The sequence below is a fragment of the Haematobia irritans genome, chromosome 4, assembly GCF_050003625.1.
Source record: "Haematobia irritans isolate KBUSLIRL chromosome 4, ASM5000362v1, whole genome shotgun sequence".
Lineage (NCBI taxonomy): Eukaryota > Metazoa > Arthropoda > Insecta > Diptera > Muscidae > Haematobia > Haematobia irritans.
In genome coordinates, this window is record NC_134400.1 from 95,158,438 (window position 1) to 95,170,657 (window position 12,220).

The 12,220-nt window shown below is 37.4% G+C and overlaps 1 protein-coding gene across 1 annotated transcript in view; it reads left to right on the plus strand.

Annotated features, from left to right (window-relative positions):
• Rh50 (Rhesus blood group-associated glycoprotein Rh50) overlaps window positions 1–12,220 on the plus strand; it is a 174,652-nt gene that overhangs the window by 91,728 nt on the left and 70,704 nt on the right. The window contains exon 4 of the mRNA XM_075304721.1: window positions 3,875–4,136. Within this exon, the coding sequence (XP_075160836.1) occupies window positions 3,875–4,136 (262 nt within the window). The remainder of the gene's footprint in view (window positions 1–3,874; window positions 4,137–12,220) is intronic.

Genomic DNA, 12,220 nt, shown 5'->3' on the forward strand with positions numbered 1-12,220 from the left:
TTGCCGGACGGGGATTCGAACAGCGGACCACACATTTTGTAAGGATCAAAGAAGTAGCTGATCAATTGCCCAAGGAAAAATAAAATGTTAATTTTGTAATAACAAGCAACAACCACCAACTTAATTCAATATCGCTCCCTGTTAAATAGCGCTCCAAGCTACTAAACACATATATGTTTATAGGCTATTTCTAAATTAATATATGTTTGCATCCAAGCATATTATATTTACAAACATTTTATGTCCCAAACATAATATGTTCTAACATATTAACATATATGTCCCAAACATGTTATGCTAGTTTATGAACATTATATGCTTGCACTCAAAAATATTGTGTTTAAAAATTTGTGTTCCAAACATATAATGTTTATAGCCAAACATATGAAAAACAGTCTTTTTCATCCGTGTACGCAATCCATGATGGAGGGTACATAAGCTTCGGCCTGGCCGAACTTACGGCCGTATATACTTGTTTTTTTTTTTTTTTTTAAGAAATTAGCCCTCGTAGAGAGATATGTAAAGGGTGATACGGTCAAAATTTGGTCAATATAAACTTGACGTATTTCTTTCAATTTTGCATTTAAAAAACCTGAACACCTCTCATTTTGAAGGTGTGTGTAGAATGTTGCTCCTATTTTGATTTTGGAATTCACTCTTCAGTTGTCAAAATGCCGTCCAAGCAAGAAGAGCAGCGTATCAAAATTTTGCTCGCGCATCGCGAAAATCCGAGCTATCCGAGGGTGATTCTTTTGAGGTTAGGATTTTCATGCATTAGTATTTGACAGATCACGTGGGATTTCAGACATGGTGTCAAAGAGAAAGATGCTCAGTATGCTTTGACATTTCATCATGAATAGACTTACTAACGAGCAACGCTTGCAAATCATTGAATTTTATTACCAAAATCAGTGGCAGAAAATCCGCTTTTTTATCGACAAATTTTGTTCAGCGATGAGGCTCATTTCTGGTTGAATGGCTACGTAAATAAGCAAAATTGCCGCATTTGGAGTGAAGAGCAACCAGAAGCCGTTCAAGAACTGCCCATGCATCCCGAAAAATGCACTGTTTGGTGTGGTTTGTACGCTGGTGGAATCATTGGACCGTATTTTTTCAAAGATGCTGTTGGACGCAACGTTACGGTGAATGGCGATCGCTATCGTTCGATGCTAACACACTTTTTGTTGCCAAAAATGGAAGAACTGAACTTGGTTGACATGTGGTTTCAACAAGATGGCGCTACATGCCACACAGCTCGCGATTCTATGGCCATTTTGAGGGAAAACTTCGGAGAACAATTCATCTCAAGAAATGGACCGGTAAGTTGGCCACCAAGATCATGCGATTTGACGCCTTTAGACTATTTTTTGTGGGGCTACGTCAAGTCTAAAGTCTACAGAAATAAGCCAGCAACTATTCCAGCTTTGGAAGACAACATTTCCGAAGAAATTCGGGCTATTCCGGCCGAAATGCTCGAAAAAGTTGCCCAAAATTGGACTTTCCGAATGGACCACCTAAGACGCAGCCGCGGTCAACATTTAAATGAAATTATCTTCAAAAAGTAAATGTCATGGACCAATCTAACGTTTCAAATAAAGAACCGATGAGATTTTGCAAATTTTATGCGTTTTTTTTAAAAAAAAAGTTATCAAGCTCTTAACAAATCACCCTTTAGTATATGACCTCAAATAAATATGCAGAAATTGGTCCATAATTACCAGATTTGGATTGCGGAGCCCCTTGGCGGTGCAAATTTCATCCGATCCGGTTCAAATTTGGTACGCGACAATTGGTCAATATCTGTCCTTAATTATATATATCGTCCATATAAACTGATCTCCAGCTTTGATTTCTGGAGCATCTTGGAGGCACAAATTTCATCTGATTTGTTTTAAATTTGGCTCCCTAATTACCGTGCGAAAATTGCTTCATGTCGGTTCTAAATTATTTTTTACATTCCTCTATATGAACCGATCAAGAACTGAATTGGCTTATATGGCAAATTTAATCTAGCTCCATGTGAAATAAATTAGAATTTAGTAGACAATGTTAAGAAGATTTAAGATACCTTGCCATCGGCAAGAGCTAACACGTGGAGAGTACATAAGATTCATCCTTACCGAACTTACGGCCATATATGCTTGTTCAAATTTTACATTGAAGAAGGGCTACGTAGCTGTCATCAAGAGACAATTATCGTTATAGCCATTAACGCACAAGCAAACCATACAGTCAAGCAGTTATATTTGTATAGCATAGTTTTGGGCGCCTACAAGCCGATGTAAAGAGACTTTAAAAGAACCAAACCCTCCAGTCGGTCTCTTTCTTAAAAACGATATACCAAATACATTTGGAAACAGAAATAATGTAATTTTACACACATTCCGAAATTTCCCAAGCATTCACATATTCGGCATTTCATGCTACTATATCAGATTCTTACTACGAAACCTCAAAATGTGTCTTCTTTAAAACACTGAAGGTCGGATGGTATTATCAATGGGCCATATCGCATCACTTTAATCGGACCCCATATAAATCGACCCCCAGATTGTTTGTTATTGAAAAAGTTTGGATGGTATTGCAAAAGAGACATATCGGACCACTTTAATCGGACCCCATATAAATAGACCCTCAGATTTGCTTGCAGAGCCCTAGAAAGAGCAAACTTCATCCGAGCTGGTTAAAATTTGGTACGCAATGTACGTACATACCCTCTAACAATTATGCAAAAATTTATCCATATAGGTTCATCATTATATATAGCCCCCATATAAACCGATCCCCAGATTTGCCTTGCAGAGCTTCTTGTTAAAATTTGATACATGACCCTACAATAACCATACAAAAATTGGTCTATATTGGTTCATAATTGTATATAGCCCTCACGCAAACCAATCCCCAGATTTGACATCCGGAGGCTCGCGGATGAGCAAATTTCACCCGATTCGGTGGGAATTCGGTACATGATGTTTGTTTATGCCCTATAACAACCGTTCAAAAATTGTAAGGATAGGATGGAGAATTGACTGATAATGGAACTAAATCATTGGTACTCTTAGCATATTAGTATTTATAGATGGCGTCCGAAATGTTTATATCCCGTCTAAAACACACAACAAATTAAGTCAGAAAATTAGTGTGGAGTTTTAAAAAAATAAATACGAACCTATCCGTCACTTTCTTGGGGTTTCATACATATAAGGCAGAGGTAGAGATGGATTTTTTCAGAGCCACTTGAATTCGTTATAAACTTATGCGCTTGACCACAATAAAATTATTCCATATTGAGGATGCGCACCGTATCATTGAGTACCCTGAAGCTATTTGTTTGCTATATATCCAATATTGTTGTGTATGGTATTATATTTACTTTAACAGCCAATATAGTATACTTAGGCCAGTTTCGCACGGCGCAATTTGTTCATAAAAATATTTATAATCAGTCCACGGAGGAGGCAAATAAACTTCGAAACGGCTGAAAAATTGGTTGTGCCTATCGAATTTGACTCCACATGTGTGCAGACTCCACATGGACAAAAGAAAATGTTAAGTAGTTTTAAAATATCTTGCCATCGGTAACTGTTACCACAACCCAAGTAATTCAGATTGTGGATGACAGTCTTTAACAGAACTTTGTACGCAGTTCATGGTGGAGGGTACATAAAATTCGGCCTGGACGAATTTTCGGCTGTATTTGTTTGTTTTGTGTTAATTCTTATTAAATTATTACATTTTTTTCTGTGTATACTAATTTTTATATGAGACATATTCCGGGAATTCCTGGAATTCATGTACTACGAAGATATGTATTTAGACTCTAAGCTAATCTGATTATGCTTACCATTAAACCCCCTTTCATTCTTTTCTGTAGATTTGTGATGTCGGTGGCTCAATTACTGTCCATGCCTTTGGTGCATATTTCGGTTTGGCTGTCAGTCTAATGTTGCGTCCCACCAAGGATCAAAATGATGCTGGCAAATATGAAGGAGCCAATTATACATCGGACATATTTGCAATGGTTGGCACTTTATTCCTTTGGATTTATTGGCCTAGCTTTAATTCGGTATTAGCCGATGGCACTGGTCAGGAGCGAGCTATTTTGAACACGTATTTGTCATTAGCAGCTGCAACAGGTAAGCACGTTTCTCTCGTTTATGCAATCCAATATGTGAAAGTTATATAGGATTGCGCCTAGATGCGTATATGTGAATCCATTTAATACATCTACTACACAATGGGATATTTGGCCTTCACATAGGATTTTAATTACATTTTTATACCCTTCACCACTACTGTGGTACAGGGTATAATAAGTTTGTGCATTTGTATGTAACGCCAAGAAATATTGGTCATAGACCCATCTTTTAGTATACCGATCGGCTTAGAATTAAATTCTGAGTCAATTTAGCGATGTCTGTCTGTCTGTCCGTCCGTCCGTCTGTCTGTATATGTAATTTTGTGCACAAAGTACAGCTCGCAATTTAAGTCCGATCGTCCTCAAATTTGGCATAGGGCAGTTTCTTGGGACAGGGACAATCGCTATTGGTTTTGGAAAAAATCGGTTCAGATTTAGATATAGCTGCCATATATATTTATCCCCGATGTGGTCATAGTTAGCGTGTTTATCAACCGATTTTCTTGAAATACCGTACATCCAAATATTTTATGAATCTCGAAAATCTTGCAAAATATTAGCCAAATCGGTTCAGATTTAGATATAGCTCCCATATATATCTTTCGTCCGATTTAGACTCATATGACCACAGAGGCCAAAGTTTACTACCGATCTTCGTGAAATTTTGCACAAAGGGTAGCATTGATATTCTACCAATGCTTGGTAAATTTGATTGAAATCGATTCAGATTTAGATATAGCTCCCATATATATTTCGTCCGATTTGAACTTATATGGCCTCAAAATCCAGGGTTTTGCCGTGATTTGCTTCAAATTTCGCACAAGGAGTACGTTTAGTAGTATAGGTAATTGTGGCAAATTTGGTTGAAATCGGTTCAGATTTAGATATGGCTCCCATATATATCTCCCGTCCGATTTGCACTCATATGACCAGGTGGGCCAAAGTTATACTCCCATTTACGTGAAATTTCGCATAGATAGCAGAATTATTATTCTAACTATGCATGTCAAATTTAGATATTAGATATTTTAGACCCATTTTCAATGGGATTTTCCTCCAATTGACTGGATATTTTCCTCAGAGAATACAAATATGGCCAAAATTCTCACACTTTACACAAAATTCTGTGATGATTTCCCCATATCTTAGCCATATCCTACACACTACAATGCCAAAATTTCCACAGAAGGGATGAGTTTTAAATAAGGCTCCAAGTCACCCGACTAGACCAAATAATATATCACAACCCACACTTGACCACATATCTTGGCGAGATCTAACCAATATCCTTGTCAAATCGCCACTGCTGAGTAGCAAAAATTGTAAATATTACTCTAATTGTCCTATATCTCGAATACAAAAATCTCTTTTGTACAATTGCATTAAAATTTCTCTCGCTTCATATTTCCCATATTTTTTACTAACATTGTGTTTCATCCCAGGGCGTTAGCCGATTTAAATTTTAATTCTAGAGTTTTTGTAGAAGTACAAAAAATTGTTTCCATTAAAAGTATTTGTATCTGGAAATGCAAACTTTTATATAGCTCCCAGCAAATTTTAAGTAGTTGATATGGTAACACAAATGTTTGCCTACATAGTGGTGAAGGGTATAATATAGTCGGCTCCGCCCGACTTTAGACTTTACTTACTTGTTATTATTCAACATAGTTCCCTTCAAGAGCGATAAAACGATTATAACGACTTTCCAATTTTTTGATACCATTTTGGTAATACTCCTTCAATTTTGCCTCAAAATAGGTCTCAGTTTGGGCGATCACCACTTCATTGCAGCCAAATTTTTTCCCTGCGAGCATCCTTTTGAGGTCTGAGAACAAGAAAAAGTCGCTGGGGGCCAGATCTGGAGAATACGGTGGGTGAGGAAGCAATTCGAAGCCCAATTCATGAATTTTTGCCATCGTTCTCAATGACTTGTGGCACGGTGCGTTGAGTTGGTGGAACAACACTTTTTTCTTCTTCATATGGGGCCGTTTTGCCGCGATTTCGACCTTCAAACGCTCCAATAACGCCATATAATGGTCACTGTTGATGGTTTTTCTCTTCTCAAGATAATCGATAAAAATTATTCCATGCGCATCCCAAAAAAAAACAGAGGCCATTACTTTGCCAGCGGACTTTTGAGTCTTTTCACGCTTCGGAGATGGTTCACCGGTCGCTGTCCACTCAGCCGACTGTCGATTGGACTCAGGAGTGTAGCGATGGAGCCATGTTTCATCCATTGTCACATATCGACGGAAAACTCGGGTGTATTACGAGTTAACAGCTGCAAACACCGCTCAGAATCATCAACACGTTGTTTTTGGTCAAATGTGAGCTCGCGCTGAACCCATTTTGCACAGAGCTTTTGCATATCCAAATATTGATGAATGATATGACCAACACGTTCCTTTTATATCTTTAAGGCCTCTGCTATCTCGATCAACTTCATCTTAGGGTCATTCAAAATCATTTTGTGGATTTTTTTTATGTTTTCGTCGGTAACCACCTCTTTCGGGCGTCCACTGCGTTCACCGTCCTCCGTGCTCATTTCACCACGCTTGAATTTTGCATACCAATCAATTATTGTTGATTTCCATGGGGCAGAGTCCGGAAACTCATTATCAAGCCAAGTTTTTGCTCCCACCGTATTTATTCCCTTCAGAAAACAGTATTTTATCAAAACACGAAATTCCTTTTTTTCCATTTTTTCACAATAACAAAAGTTGCTTCAGAAAAGACGCTCTATCTCACAAACTAGTTGACTTACAGACGTCAAATTTTGACACGAATCATTTGAAGGTTGGTACTATATAAAAATAATATGCATTTAATACTAGCGACGCCATCTCTATATTATCAATATCTCTATACAAATCGGATAAAAACTACGGATTATAGAAGCTCAAGAAGTAAAATCGGGAGATCGGTCTATATAGGGGCTATATCAAAACATGGACCGATACTCACCATTTTCGGCACATATCTTTATGGTCCTAAAACACCTCTAGCATTTCAGGCAATTTGGATAAAAACTACGGTTTCTAATTGGGAGGTCGGTTTATATGGGAACTATACCAAAACCTGGATAGATATAGCCCATTTTCGAACTTGACCTGCCTGCAGGCAAAGGACGAGTTTGCGCAAAATATCAGCAATATTGCTTCATTATTGAAAATTTTGTCAATTTTTTCTATAGAAAATTTTGTAAATTTTTTTCTATAGAAAAATTTGTCGAAATTTGATTTCTATAGAAAATTTTGTCAAAATTTTACCCCCATAGAAAATTTGTGAAGTGCCTCTTAGTTGGAGAGCAATATGTTGTTCAAAATCTTAAACAGTAACAAGTATATACGGCCGTAAGTTCGGCCAGGCCGAAGCTTATGTACCCTCCATCATGGATTGCGTAGAAACTTCTTCTAAACACTGCCATCCACAATCGAATTACTTAAGTTGCGGTAACGCTTGCCGATGGCAAGGTATCTTAAAACCTCCTAACACCATCTTCTAAATTGTATGTAAGTCCATACGTGGTATATATTAAATCAAAAAAGATCGATCCAATACGTATATAATTCAGTTTGACAAAGTAGACATAAAATTTTGATAACATTTTCTACAGAAATAAAATTTTAACAAAATTTTCTATAGAAATAAAAATTTTGACAAAATATTCTATAGAAAGAAAATTTTGACAAAATATTCTATAGAAAGAAAATTTTGACAAAAATTTCTACAGAAATAAAATTTTAACAAAATTTTCTATAGAAATAAACTTTTGACAAAATTTTCTATAGAAATAAAATCTTGGTAGATTATTTGTGGCTCGAGTGGCAACCATGATTATGAACCGAATAAAATTTGAACAAAATTTTCTATAGGAATAAAATGTTGACAAAATTTTCTATAGAAATAAAATTTTGAAAATGATGAAAATTTTATTATGAACCGAATAAAATTTTAACAAAATTTTCTCTAGAAATAAAATTTTGACAAAATTTTCTATAGAAATAAAATTTTGACAAAATTTTCTACAGAAATAAAATTTTGGTAGATTATTTTTGGCTCTAGTGGCAACCATGATTATGAACCGATATGGACCAATTTTTGTGTGAGTGGACCAATTTTGGTATGGTTGTTAGCGACAATATACTAACACCACGTTCCTAATTTGAACCGGATCGGATGAATTTTGCTCCTCCAAGAGGCTCCGGAGGTCAAATCTGGAGAACGTTTTATATGGGGGCTATATATAATTATGGACCGATATGGACCAATTCTGGCATGGTTGTTAAAGATCATATACTAACACCATGTTCCAAATTACAACCGGCTTGGATGAAATTTGCTTCTCTTGGAGACTTCGTAAGCCAAATCTGGGGATCGGTTTATATGGGGGCTATATATAGTTATGGGTCGATGTGGACCAATTTTTGCATGATTGTTAGAGACCATATACCAACACCATGTACCAAATTTCAGCCGGATCGGATGAAATATGCTTCTCTTAGAGGCTCCACAAGCCAAATCTGGGGATCGGTTTATATGGGGGCTATATATAATTAAGGACCGATATGGACCAATGTTTGCATGGTTGTTAGAGACCATATACCAACATCATGTACCAAATTTCAGCCGGTTTGGATGAAATTTTCTTCTCTTTGAGGCTCCGCAAGCCAAATCTGGGGATCGGTTTATATGGGGGCTATATATAATTATGGACCGATGTGGACCAATTTTTGCATGATTGTTAGAGACCATATACCAACACCATGTACCAAATTTCAGCCGGATCGGATGAAATTTGCTTCTGTTTTAGGCTCCGCCAAATCTGGGGATCGGTTTATATGGGGGCTATATATAATTATGGACCGATGTGGACCAATTTTTGCATGGTTGTTAGAGACCATATAGTAACACCATATATACGTAAAAGTGGACCGATATGGCCCATTTGCAATACCATCCGACCTACATCAATAACAACTACTTGTACCAAGTTGCAAGTCGATAGCTTGTTTCGTTCGGAAGTTAGCGTGATTTCAATAGACGGACGGACGGACGGACATGCTCAGATCGACTCAGAATTTCACCTCGACCCAGAATATATACTTTATGGGGTCTTAGAGCAATATTTCGATGTATTACAAACGGAATGACAAAGTATGAGAACATAAATAGAATTATGTTCCAATTATGAACCATGTTCCAAATTACAACCGGCTTGGATGAAATTTGCTTCTCTTGGAGACTTCGCAAGCCAAATCTGGGGATCGGTTTATATGGGGGCTATATATAGTTATGGGTCGATGTGGACCAATTTTTGCATGATTGTTAGAGACCATATACCAACACCATGTACCAAATTTCAGCCGGATCGGATGAAATATGCTTCTCTTAGAGGCTCCACAAGCCAAATCTGGGGATCGGTTTATATGGGGGCTATATATAATTAAGGACCGATATGGACCAATTTTTGCATGGTTGTTAGAGACCATATACCAACATCATGTACCAAATTTCAGCCGGATCGGATGAAATTTGCTTCTCTTTTAGGCTCCGCAAGCCAAATCTGGGGATCGGTTTATGTGGGGGCTATATATAATTATGGACCGATGTGGACCAATTTTTGCATGATTGTTAGAGACCATATACCAACATCATGTACCAAATTTTAGCCGGATCGGATAAAATTTGCTTCTGTTTTAGGCTCCGCAAGCCAAATCTGGGGATCGGTTTATATGGGGGCTATATATAATTATGGACCGATGTGGACCAATTTTTGCATGGTTGTTAGAGACCATATACCAACACCATGTACCAAACTGCAGCCGGATCGGATGAAATATTCTTCTGTTAGAGGCTCCACAAGCCAAATCGGAGGGTCCCTTTATATGGGGGCTATACGTAAAAGTGGACCGATATGGCCCATTTTCAATACCATCCGACCTACATCGATAACAACTACTTGTGCCAAGTTTCAAGTCGATAGCTTGTTTCGTTCGGAAGTAAGCGTGTTTTCAACAGACGGACATGCTTAGATCGACTCAGAATTTCACCACGACCCAGAATATATATACTTTATGGGGTCTTAGAGCAACATTTCGATGTGTTACAAACGGAATGACAAAGTTAATATACTCCCATCCTATGATGGAGGGTATACAAAATCTATCAGTTTTGGTAGAATTCTGTCAACTGTGCAACCGCGATTACCATGCCTCTCTTAAAACTCTTAATCGATACTATTACGATGAAAGTCAAACTAATCAAATATACCGAGTAATAAAATGTTTATATTAATTTTACTTTAACATTAATGTGAACCGAACAGGTTGAATCAACAAATAATTGGCCAAATAAAAACTATTTCGTTATCATTCCGCAAAGAAATATTTTCCCAGAAATTTAATTCAGATATAAATTTTATTTCGCTCGTTTATTAATTTTTCTCACTCTTCCATTCCATATTGGCTTTATTTGCCATTCATATACAGTTTTTGTCGTTATGTATGCGGGTGTAAATATTATTTAATGTTTATTAAAATGAAATCATCCGTTTTTTGTGGCTCGGAGGTGGCTACAATTCCTGTTAAATGTTTTTACACACAGCACGAGTAAATTGTAAACTCCCAAAATATAATGAATTTTGAGAATTCGTAGTCGAGAATTCGTACTCGAAATTCGTACTCGGTGGACTAAGTTGTTATGCGCGGACTTAGGTCTAATTTTTGCGTTCCTGTCTTACTCGGTACTTCTCCTATGGCACAGACTAACTTACCGGAGGGTGAATTTTTGTAAGAAGGTTACACAGTATCCTGCATTACATGAAAATTGTACCCGACCACATTGATCATAATTCTATTTATGTTCTCATACTTTGTCATTCCGTTTGTAATACATCGAAATATTGCTCTAAGACCCCATAAAGTATATATATTCTGGGTCGAGGTGAAATTCTGAGTCGATCTGAGCATGTCCGTCCGTCTATTGAAATCACGCTAACTTCCGAACGAAACAAGCTATCGACTTGCAACTTGGTACAAGTAGTTGTTATTGATGTAGGTCGGATGGTATTGCAAATGGGCCATATCGGTCCACTTTTACGTATATATGGTGTTACTATATGGTCTCTAACAACTATGCAAAAATTGGTCCACATCGGTCCATAATTATATATAGCCCCCATATAAATCGATCCCCCGATTTCGCTTGCGGAGCCTCTAAGAGAAGCAAATTTCATCCGATCCAGCTGAAATTTGGTACATGGTGTTAGTATATGGTCTCTAACAACCATGCACATCGGTCCATAATTATATATAGCCCCCATATAAACCGATCCCCCGATTTGGCTTGCGGAGCCTCTAAGAGAAGCAAATTTCATCCGATCCGGCGGAAATTTGATACATGGTGTTAGTATATGGTCTCTAATGACCATGCAAAAATTGGTCTACATCGGTCCATATGTTAATTATATATAGGCCCCATACAAACCGATCACAAGATTTGACCTCCGGAGCCTCTTGGAAGACCAAAATTCATCTGATTCAGTTGAAATTTGGTACGTGGTGTTAATATATGGCTTCAAACACCCATGCAAAAATTGGTCGAAATCGGTCCATAATTATATATAGCCCCCATATAAACCGATCCCCAGATGTGACCTCCGGAGCCCCTTGGAAGAGCAAAATTCATCCGATTCGGTTGAAATTTGGTACGTGATGTTAGTATATGGTATCCAACAACCATGCAAAAATTGGTTCATATCAGTTCATAATTATATATAGCCTCCATATAAACCGAACCCCAGATTTGACCTCCGGTGCCTTTTGGAGAAGCAAATATCATCCGATCTGGTTGAAATTTAGTACGTGGTGGTAGTATATGATATGTAACAACAATGCCAAAAGTGGTCCATATCAGTCCATAATCATATATAGGCCCCATATAAACCGATCCCGATATTTGGTTTTGGAGCCACTTGGAGGAGCAAATCTCATCGGAGTCAGTTGAAATTTGGTACATTGTGCTAGTATATGGCCGTTAACAACCATGACTAATTAAGTCCATATCGGTCTATAGTTATAT